The sequence below is a fragment of the Mytilus californianus genome, unplaced genomic scaffold, assembly GCF_021869535.1.
Source record: "Mytilus californianus isolate M0D057914Y unplaced genomic scaffold, xbMytCali1.0.p SCAF_5, whole genome shotgun sequence".
Classification (NCBI taxonomy): Eukaryota; Metazoa; Mollusca; class Bivalvia; order Mytilida; family Mytilidae; genus Mytilus; species Mytilus californianus.
This window is the reverse complement of record NW_026262701.1, coordinates 18,236,694-18,252,840: the sequence shown is the minus strand read 5'-3', so window position 1 is coordinate 18,252,840 and position 16,147 is coordinate 18,236,694. Positions and strand designations below refer to the sequence as shown.

General features: G+C 31.5%; 1 protein-coding gene across 3 annotated transcripts in view; it reads right to left on the bottom strand.

Moving 5' to 3' along the window:
* Positions 1-15,427, bottom strand: part of LOC127701048 (A disintegrin and metalloproteinase with thrombospondin motifs 18-like) — a 523,205-nt gene extending 507,778 nt beyond the window's left edge. For all 3 annotated transcript variants that reach the window (XR_007981810.1, XM_052204821.1, XM_052204823.1), the window contains exon 1: positions 15,137-15,427. Coding sequence is in view for 2 of the 3 variants with exons in the window: in XM_052204821.1 (XP_052060781.1) it covers positions 15,137-15,190 (54 nt within the window). In the remaining variant the exon portion in view is untranslated. The remainder of the gene's footprint in view (positions 1-15,136) is intronic.
* Between the last annotated feature and the right edge of the window lie 720 nt (positions 15,428-16,147).

The following is a 16,147-nucleotide window of genomic DNA, read 5'->3' as shown; positions in this document are numbered from 1 at the left end:
TCCTGTTATTTATACATTTTTCTTAGAGTGCAGTGAAGCTTTCAAATTATACAGCGTGACATACCCTTACCATTCTGGTACCCTCCCTCCTGATATTACAACATTTTGTGAAAGTTAAACAAGTGATTCTGTGAGCTACTGCTCACTAATGATATCCCTGCCCCGCTAAAAGTATAAGATAAACAGGAAGTTGTTGAGTGATGAATCTGAAAACACATCACATGGTATAGCTGATTTATATAAACCCTGAAACCAAATTTCAGAAATCCTTGTAGTGTAGTTCCTGAGAAAGATGCGACAAAAAATATTCATGGGACTGACGGAAGGACGGATGGACGGACGGACGGACGGACGGACAGACAGAGATAAAACAGCATTACCCCACTTTTTTAAAGCGGGGGTATAATTAGAAATATTTAATAAGCAGTGACCAGGTTTTTGACTTGAAAGACACATGAACATGTTCAACCCTTCCCCTTTATTTATTTCCTTGGAATAACAAAAAGTGTAAAAACTAATATACTCTGGCAACAAAACAGGCACAAATTAATAATTTTAGCAGTGAACGAAAGTGAAGTACTTTGAGTATCTTTTTAAAATCAGTCAGCTTAAAAAACAGCCTCCCACATTTTGTCCCACACTACCTCATTTAAGTTACAGTTTGGATCTTACAATTATACATTGTCCCAATAAACTGATTTGTCAGCACGTCATAGAAGAAGCAATGATTATAAGATCAAAAGACAATTAAAAAATAATATAAATTTACTGTAAACATATATCAAAACAGGTTCATCTTTAAACCATATGTATTAATTCAAAACCATATATATAGATACTTGTATTATCTTTATTTGAATATAAAACTATAAAAGATTTATTTCCTTTACAAGTATAAATTCAAAACTGTGTAGATATCTGATTTTGCTAAAATACATAAATCATATAAGTATAGGGATAAATTAAATAAAAAATACATCAGTGTAAGGGGAGATAGCCGTGTATTGGTACAAATAGTCATATTTAATACGGAAAAATCAACAATCGTATCAAAATCCTCTTACTTCATAAATCAGAAACATTAAACACTGTCTTTAATGGATTGCCGTAATTAACGCTGAAGATTAAAATCACATTACATCAAGTCACAAACACAACATTTTACTTTTACTCCTATTTTTATGGTTTTAGGTGTTCATAATCGGGATAATCTATCCAGGTAGAATTATAAAAAATAATAATACAATGATACATCAAGTCTGACCTTGACATTTAAAGGAGTATAATTCGCACATAAAATAATAGGGTACAGGCAAATCGTGTAGGAAGGCCTTCTCTTTGATACAGGCTGCATCTATGAGATAGTAGATTCATGTCAATTATGTATGGAATAAAGACAAAATTATCATATTTTTACTGTATGCTTTCACTGATAAAACCTTCATGTAGCTAAATTAAATTCTTCATTTCAGAAATAAATAAACCAAGCCTACTCATAGCCATTTATAGTAAGCTTTAATAAATATGATTAATGATTACTGCAGTTTGTCGATGATTAGCTGTTTTTGGAAATTAAGCATAACATATAAAAAAGATTGCATAAACTTCACTTTGCATGAAAATCGTACCTTTTCAACTACAACATATTTCTTATTTTACAGTGCATTCTAATAAAAGTGCTCACTTCTTTAAATAACAAGTTTAAATTGAAACAAACAGTACTATTAACTGACATTTACATATTAATTTTTTGTCTTATACAAGTACATAATGATCATAAAATTGAATGTTAATAAACAAAACTCACATAGCCTTTCCTCTGTACTTATCTGGCCTGGAGGTTGGAAGCACTTTTAGTATCATGTATAAAATTATATATCAATTATTCAAGGGCCGATCCAAGGTTTTTAGAATTTTTTTTAGCATTATTAATATCGGTAATGAAAAAAAAGTGGGGAGCATAGTGAGTCCAAATGTTTCCCGATTAAATTGGGGGGAAAGGGAGGGGGAGGGGAATGCCTTCTATACCCTAATCTGAATCCGCCACCGGTATCATCCAAATTTTGAATTATGTAACAATTTGTCAGTAATTCAAAGATTTGTTGATGAGTAAGATACCAGACCTTTTAATGTTTCTGTTCCAAATTAATATAAAGGGATATGAAAAAACACATATTCCTGTGCAAATCAACATAGCTATCTTGTCTTTATTGACATTTCAAACAGGTGGCAGGGTCATTTTATGTTTTAATTTCTAGTCAAAGATGTTTAATTCCGGAGATTGTATACAAGGCAAAATCTAATGTGACATCACATGTTACAGCTATAGAAAAAAATTAATTTAACTGTTAACCAATGATTAAATTTTTTAACAGATAAAAAATAAAAAATATATAAATACATGTACCTGCAATACTAGCCTCTAACAAGAAATCAGTTTTTTCCTTTTTTTTGCATTTTAATTGTATTATTAATTAAAGAACCTTAGTGATTGCGCTCACATACCCCACGTCCCCACATTGTCATTGGAGAAATAAAATAAGTGTAAGAAAAAAAAATTGAATCATAATTTCCTGTCAATATGCACATCTACATAGTATGTCCTTATTATCTACAAAGTTTCATGAAATTCTGTTGTGTGGTTTCAGAGGAGTTGCGATGACAAACTGTTGCAGAAGTACATTGAAGCAAATAAGTTCAAAGGGGCGTAACTCCTAGAAAAAAAATTGAATCGTAATTTCCTGTCGATATGCACATCTACATAGTATGTCCTTATTATCTAAAAAGGGTTCATGAAATTCTGTTGTGTGGTTTCTGAGGAGTTGCGATGACAAACTGTTGCAGTAGTACATTAAAGCAAATAAGTGCAAAGGGACGCAACTCCTAGAAAAAAAATTGAATCGTAATTTCCTGTCAATATGCACATCTACATAGTATGTCCTTATTATCTACAAAGTTTCATGAAATTCTGTTGTGTGGTTTCAGAAGAGTTGCGATGACAAACTGTTGCAGAAGTACATTGAAGCAAATAAGTTCAAAGAGGTGTAACTCCTAGAAAAAAAATTGAATTGTAATTTCCTGTCCATATGCACATCTACATAGTATGTCCTTATTATCTACAAAGTTTCATGAAATTCTGTGGTGTGGTTTCAGAGGAGTTGCGATGACAAACTGTTGCAGTAGTAATTTGAAGCAAATAAGTTCAAAGGGGCGTAACTCCTAGAAAAAAAATTGAATCGTAATTTCCTGTCGATTTGCACAACTACATAGTATGTCCTTATTATCTACAAAGTTTCATGAAATTCTGTGGTGTGGTTTCAGAGGAGTTGCGATGACAAAAGGTTGCAGTAGTATATTGGGCAAATAAGTTCAAAGGGGCGTAACTCCTGGGAAAAAATTGATTCGTAAATTCCTGTCGATATGCACATCTACATAGTATGTCCTTATTATCTAAAAAGGTTTCATGAAATTCTGTTGTGTGGTTTGAGAGGAGTTGCGATGACAAGAAACAGGACTGACGGACGGGTCAAAAACATTATACCCTTCGCAAAAAATTTGCGTGGGGTATAAAAACAAAAAAAAAGCATTAAACATCTGAACCCCATCCTTCTTTTCTTAAACTTTGTAGTGTTGATTTTTAAAATGTTTATGTCATAATCTTTTACAGTATTTATAAATCATAAAATATTTGCCACTTAGTGTACAGCAAACAACAAGCGATTAATCATAAAATCATTAAATATTATTTCAAAGGATACATTTTTAAAAAACCTTTTTTAAACCATATTTGAAAATGTGCTAAAAATGAGGAAACTTTAAACAAAATTGTATATGTCAGTACATAATTAAAGAACCTTAGTGAGCGCGCTCACATACCCCACGTCCCCACATTGTCATTGGAGAAATAAAAATAAGTGTAAGAAAAAAAAATTGTATCAGAAAAAAAAATTGAATCATAATTTCCTGTTAATATGCACATCTACATAGTATGTCCTTATTATCTACACAGTTTCATGAAATTCTGTTGTGTGGTTTGAGAGGAGTTGCGATGACAAAAGGTTGCAGTAGTATATTGGGCAAATAAGTTCAAAGGGGCGTAACTCCTGGGAAAAAAATTGAATTGTAATTTCCTGTCGATATGCACATCTAAGTAGTATGTCCTTATTATCTGAAAAGGTTTCATGAAATTCTGTTGTGTGGTTTGAGAGGAGTTGCAATGACAAAAGGTTGCAGTAGTATATTGGGCAAATAAGTTCAAAGGGGTGTAAATCCTGGAAAAAAATTGAATCGTAATTTCCTGTCGATTTGCACATCTACGTAGTATGTCCTTATTATCTGAAAAGGTTTCATGAAATTCTGTTGTGTGGTTTGAGAGGAGTTGTGATGACAAAAGGTTGCAGTAGTATATTGGGCAAATAAGTTCAAAGGGACGTAACTCCTGGAAAAAAATTGAATTGTAATTTCCTGTCGATATGCCCATCTACATAGTATGTCCTTATTATCTGAAAAGGTTTCATGAAATTCTGTTGTGTGGTTTGAGAGGAGTTGCGATGACAAACTGTTGCAGTAGTACATTAAAGTAAATAAGTTCAAAGGGGCGTAACTCCTAGAAAAAGAATTGAATCGTAATTTCTTTGTCGATATGCACAACTACATAGTATGTCCTTATTATCTAAAAAGGTTTCGTGAAATTCTGTTGTGTGGTTTCAGAGGAGTTGCGATGACAAGAAACAGGACTGACGGACTGACAGACGGAGAGATGGGTCAAAAACATTATACCCTCCGCAACTCGTTGCATGGGGTATAATAAAGGAGTTTGAAAAATAATGGCAGAGCTCTATATCTCAATAGATAATATGGCCATGAAATAGATTTGCCAATCTTTAGTATAGCAGGTCTTTGTAGGAGTGAAAAAGAATTTTTCAATCATAGGTAGCTATATCCTGAGCTTTATAGATCATTTACCCCTCTGTCATCAAAATATACTGAAAATTCAGAAATTATTGCGAAAAATTGCAATGGGATATCATATGTTCGCAAAAATAAGAAGTTGCATTTAAAATTTGGATAGCATAAATTGTATGCAGCATTTCCTGAATCGCAATAATTATTGTATCCATTAATTGTTCAACAATCGCACAATAATTTGTGAATTTACAGTATTCAATTTAAAATTATGTGACCGTAAGAACACATTCATATCCAATTGAATTAAAGGGGCAGAATGCTACTAGAGAGACAAGTACTATTCTACTTTAAAGATGATACATACAATATGTCCATTACAAAGTATTTTATCACAGTGTTAATAGGGTGTTAATAGCATGAAATTATCTATTCATGTAACTAGTCTGACATAACTAATCAATCTTACTTCATTAGGTTAGTAGTACAGGGGTTGTTTATTAGGCTAAGTGCTACCTTTTGGGTCTTTTTGTCTGAGATAAATGAACCAATTATACTTCCATGAAGAAGCATTTTGTACTACACAATATCTAATCCTGCATAATGTAATGTAAAAGTGTGATAGCAGTTCAATTATGATATTGGTTTTATTCACTTTTTTCTTGTATGATTTTAAGGGATTAATGTAGACCATCATCTAATTGAATCAATTTTATGTTAATTTATTTCATTGTGGAGGTTTGTTCAATCCATGATAAATTACAGTCAGGCAGTATGGGACATGCATTGTTATTTGTTTCAGTGACTCAAAAATCTAGAACTGCATGTTAAATCACAAAAAATTAACCCTTGCCCAGCCTAAAAAATTATCTCCCTTTTAACTTATTGGGCCAGGATTAATCTCTATTACAAAGTTTAATCAATATCCGTCCAGTCTTTTAGGAGGAGTTGCACTTATAAGGCATATGGACAGAACGAAGGACAAACAGACAGACAAGGTGATTACTATATATCCATTCCCCCCCCAAAAAAAAAATTGTTATCTGGTGCTATAAAAACTGTCTTTATTCACAAAGTCTGAAAGAGGGAAATAACTTCCCGTCATAAAGCAGCAAACTAAATATAGTAGAGTTGACTACATCACAGTATTATGTCTATAAGTGATCTCTATTCATACAAACACCAATATAATTTTTTTTAAAGGTAACCCTGTTCAGTTGTGTTATGTTAGTACACTTCAGATCTTATTCAAGGTTTTCTTATTTGTTCTCAGGTAAATCTGATTATGTCACAAAACTGTTTTAATACACAGAAAATTGATATGGACTCAAAATGTTCTAAATATAAATTTGGATTGAAAATTGAAGTTTATCTCATTATTTTTTATTGGAAAAAGTGACATAATCTGTAAATTATGTCCTTGTACAAGCTTAAAAGCTTCAAGATCAAAATCCTATACTTTAGTTTTGAATTTATAGTAGGCTCTTTTTTAAGCTTTTAAATTTATATCTGATAAATGAACCTAGATATAAATATTGCCCTCTCCATTCTAACTTGTATAACCTAACACTTTGGGACATCAACCTCATAACTGGCAATTCTCAATAAAGCAAAATTGCAAAATCTATCTGAATACTCCAGATAGAAAGTATGTATAGTCCAGGACTTCTCATAATTACTTAATCAGCTCCTTGTCATTTTATGAGAATGTTTTTTTTCCATTGTGACAAAGTTTACTTCTTGATGTTATAGTAACTCTAACCTGTCTCATAATGGATGAATGAATGAATGATGATGAAATATTTGCAACTGGACATAAAACAAGCAAGAATCAATTTACTGTAACAAGATTTTCTGATTTGTCAGTTATACTGTAACCAAAACACCTGCTAATTATAATAATCTACATCTTCATCAATTCAATGATGAAAAATCACATCTTTAACAGACAATGAATATCAATAAGAGAGACACTTCTGACATATGTGTTTTGTGTCCAGTAAAGTTACTTGTCTCATTGATAAATACCCAACTTCTCACTCTATCTATAATCATTTGCTATTTTTATCAATCTGGAAATGTTGCAAATCATAAGTAATGATATAATGAAATTGCCTTCTGAGATCATGCTAAAACTGCAAATGTACATTCAAAAACAGTTACTTTTCATACCTTTGAAACAACCAAGGCAAACCATACATGAAAGAAGCAACAAGCATTTCTATGTTACTAGTGCTTAAAAAATAAACCCCATAAACATTAAATGTTAAAATGTGAAGAGCTTCAGTAAATTATATTAGATGAGTTTGACAATACATCACAAAGTATAACATGCTAACCTTAAGCTTCATACCAAATGTCAGAAAACTCTGATTCTTACTGAGAAAAATGGGTGAGAGTCAGACCAGTCTGTTCCCCCTTTTTTAGTGAAAGTATAATAATAATAGTGGTCATTGTGATCTACATAATGTGAAATTATTTTGTACTATATAGCTGAATAAGAAGCAGTCAATTTTTGCTGATATAACACAATGGATTTATGAGATATGCAAAATTTTATCACAATATTCATTTAGCAGCAAGTCTGAGTCTCTGTGACCTGAATTTAAAAGAACAGTTTAACAGCATGTAGATTTAAAATATCATTGATTTATATCAAACATTTTTAAGATGTAATTTTGAACAAATTTAAACTTAATTAAAGTCATCCAATATTAAAATGTAGCAAATTGGAGTAAAAACATATCTGGACAGACAATAAGGGGCTCCTCAAGGGTAAATGTATACCCCAGCCACATTCATGATTGGGCATATACTTGCACTTTGAATATTTATTTTTACGGCAATGTGCACCAACTACTACCAAACTATTTCCCAACAGTAATAGATTTAAAATTAAACTTTTTAAATAAACATAAACCAATGACAAGTTGTGAGCATAAATTAGCCGATATTTAATTTTGTCTATTTCCATAAACAAGTAATTATTTTAGAGTAAAACTAGAAATGGATTAGATTTTAAATCTGATAAACCGCAGTGAAAGTAGCTATATGAATGAAAACGTCATAAGTTATTGATGAGTTTCACTCCTTCGTTTTTCATTCATGAAAATCTCACAATAAAGTACTTGTCAATTATTAAAGAACTTTTTCTTTGAAGATAGATTATGGTTTAAAAAATATGCAACAAGATTTAACAGCACTGAAGAAAGTCTCGTCACATTAAATAAACAAATTGTCAATGAATTGTTCCAAAAACTAAGTTAGAATATTGAATAAAGTTTGATCCTTGATGCATAGAGCTACCTGCATTTACGTAAGAAAGGCTCCCCATAAAGAACAGGTTAATACTGTGTGTGTCATATCATGTTCCGACACTTTTCAACTTTTTACAATAAACCAAAGTATTAGTTGTACGCCATATATCTTAAATTACCTGTATAAAAATATATAATCATAAATCTATTTTTTTGTCTGACTTGGGAGATGAAAAAAAATTATAATGTACTTAAGTTTCTACACATTTTCTTTGGCATTATTATACCAGTACTATATCCTTATTGCTGATGTCATAAATTTTCTCAGAAAGATAGAAATTGTGATTTTATTTTTCTAACTGAAAAATAAATGCAATACAAGACAATTCAATTGAGTATTGAGTAACAATAGCACTAAATGTTTACCACTTTTATGTGATGATGGCCATCTTGAATTTTTAATCTACAAATTAAACATAAAATTTAATGCCAATTATAATCAATTCAGAGTAAACATTTTAAAATTTACTTTCAGTTTAGTTAAAAAATAAACTATATCTTTAAAATCAGTGTTCAATTGATGCACTTTCTTCCATTTCTCTTTATTTTGTTTTTTGTCAGTTTTAAATGTGGAACAGGATAAAACTCATAAATTTTGTGACAAAAATTAACTGAAAGATAATTCACCTTTATGAATTTGCGAAAATCATACAAAAAATATTATTTCCTATATATAGCTAGCTGATGGAATCCCTCCCTCGATGTATTAATTAAATTCAGAGTAATTATGCCAGTTCACACAAAACCTCATGCATTGCAGCCATTCATAAAAGTATAAAGGATACATGTAAAACATGCATACTTGATTGATAAACATCGCCACAAGCTTCTAACTAAACATACACAGAGGTGGGGGTATAAAAACAAGACAACCCACAAGTATCAAAAAGAATATCTAACATGCCTCCTTCTGAGTAGGATAACATACTTTATAATTCCTGTTATTTAATGATGTTTACAATGCTGTAAACAATTATATTTGTTTCCCTTTGTTAATGTTACTTGTAAATACAGATCTGACACATGTTAAGCTACTATTTTATAACAAAAATATGGTCTTCATTTTTCATTCACAAGAATGACACTTTTTCAGTGAGAAGGTTTTGAATTTTACTGATTAAACAAAAACTAGCAGCTCATTCACCCTGTCAACAAAGACAGATCTTAATATGCAGTCATCTATGAAAAGGTCGAGCCTACCCATTTTGTTTGTAAGTTTTCCCCGACATACAAAATATAATTTATTTGTACTATAAACTGCTCAAATATATTCATTATAACATTGCCAGTAAGTAAAAGCAAATTTGTTCAAACAAGATCTATAGAAAAATACTGAATGAAAAATACTCGAGACGGTCGTTTAAAACAGCTCGCAAATCCATAATTCATTCTCAAAGTCTTCATTCATGAGTTTTTAAACCAAGCGCCCATTTAATTTTTTGTTATAAATAAAGTAATAATAATAATAAAATATGATTTAGCTACTTCATTTTCAATATTTATGTAAACGATTTAACAAACTGTTTAAATATAGATTGAGATAAAATCATAATGTACCAAGTCCCCATTTGAATATTAGTGCTCAAGTCTTTTCTTTACAAATAATGGCATTACCATGCGTAAACTGACCACCAAAGATGAAAAACAATTACTGTACATATTAATTGATATTCTGCATGAATTGAATATTAACATATTACCATATGATTTGAAATTTATTTAGTTCATGGATTGTGATCATATCCATATCTATCTACAAGGAAGAAAAAACAAATTATTCTCTCAAAAAGATATTATAACTTTCAGCCAATCATATTGGAAGGAAGAGGACACAGTAGCAATTTCTCGGGTTTCATGGTTGGTATGTTATTTAATATAGTGTGTCATCATCTATTTATTCTTGGAAAATCAATTGTATAGAATGCACTGCAAAGCACAACAAAAAGAGAGATAATTCATTCTATATCACCTAATTTGAACTGACAAACCACAGGACACTTACAATTACACATCAAAAGTGAATAGTTCAGTAGATCTTTACCATTGATGTATTACTTAAGAATGTCTACATCATCTGATTGTACACTGGAGGTTAAGCAACCATCAATCAATCAATCATCTGATTGTAAAGAAATTTGTTTGTAACTTTCCTACAGACGAATTTTTGTAATATGTGTTGTTGGGTTGCTGTTGAATTGATGTTAACAAATTCTATTCATACTTTTTTATGTTGAAACAGTATACTTGTTCTGTTAAGCCAAATGTTCAGTTGATACACGATCAAAATATATTGATATTGGTATGAAAGACTTTGTAGCAATTGTCTGGATTAGACTGGGTCCCAGTTTAGTCAAGATTTAGTTTAGACGGTGTCTAGTTTAGTCCAGGTTGGGTTTGGACAGGTTTCCAGCTAGTCCAGGTTTTGGTTTAGAAAGGAAAACATAATAGTCCAGATTTTGTTTAGATAGGGAGAGTCAACACATAAGTCCAGATCCAGTTTATAAATATTTCCAGTTTAGTCCAGGTTTCACTTTTAAAGGGTCCCAGTTAAGTCAAGATTTGGTTAAGAAGGTTTCCAGTTTAGTCAAGGTCTGATTTAAACAGGTTTCAAGTTAAGTCAAGGTTTGGTTTAGATATGGACCCAGTTTAGTTAAGGTCTGGTTTATGCAGGTTTTCAATTTATTCAAAATTTAGTTACGGCACACTTCCAGTTTAGTCAAGATTTGGTTTAGGCAGGTTTCCAGTTTAGTCAAGGTCTGGTTTATACAGGTTTCATGTTAGTCCAGGTTTGGTTTAGAAAGAGATCCAGTTTACTCAAGGTAATATTTTGACAGGTTTAAGGTTAGTCAAGGTTTATTTAGATACTAACCCAGTTTAGTTAAGGTTTGGTTAAGGCAGGTTTCAGTTTATTCAAAGTTTAGTTTAGGCACATTTCGACAGGTTGCCAGTTTAGTCTATGTTAGGCTTAGCTAGGGTCCCAGTTTAGCCAAGGTTCAGCTTTGACATGTTTCCAGTTCAGTCAAGGTTTGGTTTAGACACGTTTGCAGTTAAGTCAATGTTTGGTTTAGATGTAGACCCAGTTTAGTCAAGGTCTGGTTTTGATAAGTTTTCATTTTTGTCAAAATTTGGTTAAGGCAGGTTTCCAGCTCAGTCAAGGTTTGGGTTAGCTATAGGTCCAGTGTATGTAGTTAAGTAGATATAAGAAGATGCAGTATGAGTGCCAATGAGACAACTCTCCATCCAAGTCACAACCTGTAAAAATAAACCATTATAGGTCAAAGTACAGCCTTCAACCCGGAGCCTTGGCTCACACCGAACAGCAAGCTATAAAGGGCCCCAAAAATGACTAGTGTAAAACTATTCAAACAGGAAAACCAACGGTCTGATCTGTTTAGACATGTTTCTAGTGATTCAAGGTTTGGTTTAGACAGATTTCCAGTTTAGTCAAGGTTTGGTTTAGACAGGTTTAAAGTTAGGTCAAGGTCTGGCTTAGATATGGACCCAGTTTAGTTAATGTATGGTTTAGATAGGTTTTCAGTTGATTCAATGTTTACTTTAGGAAAGCTTCCAGTTTAGTCAAGGTTTGGGTAAGATATGGATTTAATGTAGTCAAAGTTTGGTTTCGGCAGGTTTAGTCAAGATTTGGTTTAAACAGTTTTCCAGTTTAGTCATGGTTTGGTTTAAACAAGATTCTTGATTAGTCAAGGTTTGGTTCAGACACGATTCCTGTTTAGTCAAGGTTTGGTTTAGACAAGATTCCTGTTTAGTCAAGGTTTGGTTTAGACAGTTTTCTAGTTTAGTCAAGTAAAATTGAGAATGGAAATGGGGAATGTGTCAAAGAGACAACAACCCGACCATAGAACAGACAACAGCAGAAGGTCACCAACAGGTCTTCAAGGTTTGGTTTAGACAAGATTCCTGATTAGTCAAGGTTTGGTTCAGACAAGATTGCTGTTTATTCAAGGTTTGGTTTAGACAAGATTCCTGTTTAGTCAAGGTTTGGTTAAGACAAGATTCCTGTTTAGTCAAGGTTTGGTTCAGACAAGATTCCTGTTTAGTCAAGGTTTGGTTTAGACAGATTTCCAGTTTAGTCAAGGTTTGGTTTAGACAGGTTTAAAGTTAGGTCAAGGTCTGGCTTAGATATGGACCCAGTTTAGTTAATGTATGGTTTAGATAGGTTTTCAGTTGATTCAATGTTTACTTTAGGAAAGCTTCCAGTTTAGTCAAGGTTTGGGTAAGATATGGATTTAATGTAGTCAAAGTTTGGTTTCGGCAGGTTTCCAGTTGCCCAAGGTCTGGCTTAGACAGGTTTCCAGTTTAGTGAAGGCTTTGTTTGGATGGGGATTCAGTTAAGTTAACATCTGGTTTAGACAGGTATGAAGTTTAGTCAAGGTTTAAATTAAGGTAGACAGGTTCTAAATTTAAACAAGGTTTGGTCAATATAGGTTTATACTTTGTAGCAGAAGGAATAAATGCATATATATATTTGGAATTGAAAACCATGTACCCAAAGCACTTATCCACTGGGGTCAATTCAATTTAAATGCTATAGAATTAAGTCCAATGAATAAAATCATGCTGCCATTTTCAATGCTAGTTAAGGTCATCAAATATGGATCTGAAAAAGGACCTTCTTGAATTTGTTCAACAATAAAAACCTAAAACATCAACAATATATGGTATGACCCTATTAAACCATGTCTTCAGTAAGCTTTGATGTTGAAAACTTCAAAAGTCACAAAAACTGGGTTTTAGTACCATGACCTTAATATTTTTTGTCCAAGGCCTAGTTTGATTTTTATCTTGATTTTATCTGTGAGTCATACATGCAACAAGTGGCTAAAATGATGAATGGGTAACCAGGACTTTTTAATTTAAATGACCACTATACAATTCAAATCATTAATCCTCTTTTTTGCTCAACAAACAAAATACAAGTGTTCCTTTATATTCATGTCAAGTATCACCTTTTTGAACTTAAACTGAGACACAAGAAACTTTTTTTTAAATGTTCCGTTAAAACTGTTTTATTGCTGTATTTTTCATACTTTGGAACTTAACAACAATCAAGTGTAACGTACATGTGGTTTCATAAAAACTACCTCTCAGGTGCATACCATCACATTATAAATGTGAAATTTTATATATTTTATTGTTAATACCATAAAAATTATGCAAATGAAGACCATCTTAATTGACATATTCAGTGTAAATAAACAGACATTGATATCTTACCATGCACGTGCAGAAAGGTAATTACCTCATATAAAGGTAACTATTTTTTACAGTTATGTAATTACAACTGAAAATGTGCACAATATTTACTACAAAAGGAAGCTAACATTACAGTTAAGGTAATTAAGAGCACAACACCAAGTCATTTGGTATATAAAAAAGGATGTAAACAAACCTAAATTAGTTTTGACAATTTACAGATGCTGTGTATTGAGACAGGTGTTAAATACAAAATTATCTTCAGTTTTTGAGTTATTTCTTATGAAACTAGTTTTGTTTGTGCTTTTTTAATATGTCTAGTACTTCTTTAAAAAATATCTCAACTAGTGCTCTGAACAACAATATAGGCCTATTACAGTTATTCACCAAGAAATGTCCCCTTCTTATGGAAGCTAGTTTTGCACAAGGCCTTTTCCAGATCCAGGAAAATGATTTGAGCAGGCCTGGTTACCTTCTAACATTCTTACATACTTAAGCCATCTCCTCCCCAGCCCCCCTTAATAGAAATAATAAAAAAATAAACCCACATACACAGACAGACAGACATTGCAATTGAATGGTCTATAGTATGAAAGTGTTGTGAAATTATACCTAGTCAAACAATGAATAACACCAGAGACATTATATACAAACACTAAATTAGGAGATAACTGTATAGCTAAATCAATCAAACTTAAATGTGCATTATTTTGGAAAGCCATCAGAGCCAGTTTACAGTTATTGACAATGGCAACTACTGATGCCTGAAAATATACATGCAAATGTCAAGTTACTGTCTCCTCTCATTCTCTTGCAATAAAAAAATTGAGTGAAATTTCAAATGCTCAATATTCAAAAGTGATGCTACATACAGGTACATATAGACCAGTCAGAAGACATCAAACCTTTAATCAATGCTGTGATATGTCAAATGTTATCCAATCAGAATTAACTTTTACATGTAATGTTGACGATACCTATGGTAGCAATTAAGATATTATGTACAAATATGTATTAATCTGCTCTGACTTTTTTGGTGACAGTAAATCGACACCTGTAATCAGAACAGTATCATATTTTGTCAACAATATTGTTTAAATAATTGCTGTTCTTTATCTATAATTACTTAAAGGCTAAGATGTTGCACTAGGTATGCATGTTGAACCTCGTTATCAATAAAAGTCTTGTCAATTGATATTACTATTACATGCATTATGAAGGTTCAGGTAAATGTTTTAAAAGACTGATACTATATATGTATATCAATGAATTCTTCTTATGTTCAGCTACCACCTGCATCAAGTATTTTTTGCAATGAAAAATAGATTTCTAGGAAGTAATTTAAGGTTAATATGAACTAGCATATATACATATACTTATTTAATAATTAAACTGCAGACAGCTATTAATTTAACATTTTATGTAAAAGCCAAATTTGCATTTACACTTGCATTAACACTATTTTTTTTCTAGAAAAAATATTTAAACTGCAGACAGTTTTAAACATACACAGAGCTGAGCCAAAAGTCAAATTGGCATTTAAAGTTGCACACTAAATTTTCTAAAAAAAAAGTTGAAATAAATACAGACAGCTATTAACATCAACTGAAGCAAATACCAAGTTTGCATTTATGATATAAAAGTAAAAAATTATTGAATTAAAAAAGTGATTTTCTACAGGTAATATTAAAACGACCTACCATGTACGGAATGACTAAGAGAGCAACAGAACTTCTCCAGGTATATAAATGCATCTTAATTATCCATATAAAACAGTCACTTCTTTAAAAACATATTAAATAGTAAAAACTTTAAAACAGTCTCCATTCAGACAAAAGCAATAATTCTTTGTAAAGATGAATTTATTTTCTATCGTTTTACAGCCATAAAAATAACTTATGATAGTATTATCTTTAACTGCTTAGGATTCATAATCTAAAAGACAAGCTTAAAATTCTTTTTTAACTGAAGACTGCTGGAAGTTTTCTTGAAGTACATTTGTGTATTTACTGTATATATAAGTAATTTACATGATTGACAAAACAACGATGTCAATGTCTTCAGCGTCTGTGACAGACAGGTAATCAACCAATCAGAATAGGTGACAGGTAGATGATTTCCCAAGCAAAATTTGTTTGAATGAAAATTTAAAGGGCTTGTTTCGCTATCGCAGCAGTCGTGATAAGGGATTAACTTCAGGTAAAAACAGCACTTTAGTAAGTAAACAGCATGAGACATATATCAATTTGACAGAGGAAAAAACACATCTTTTTTATTTATATGAAAACCATATAGACTTTTCCATTTAACACGTTAAAAAATAAAAATTACAGCAAATTTTACAACAGAAATTCATTAAATAATCTGTTTCACAATCACTTCAGGTATCTAAGTATCAAAGATGAAAAAACAAAAAAACTTCGAAGATTAATTTTTCCATTTCTGGCTTAAGTTATTTAAACTGTAAAGTAAAATAATGTGTTCTTATACATTTAGTCAAAAAAGGAACGTCAGTACTAATGAGAACTTAATGGGCAAATATGGGGGGGATAAGGGGTAATCCATGTAAGGATTAGATGATGAAACTTTTGTTACAATTTTATTTACAATAAAGGTTTTACTCTGTTTGACACCAAGTTTGCTTAAAAATATAAAGTGATACATGAATATTAAAACTTTTGGCTTATTTGACACTAAAGGTAAAGTATTTG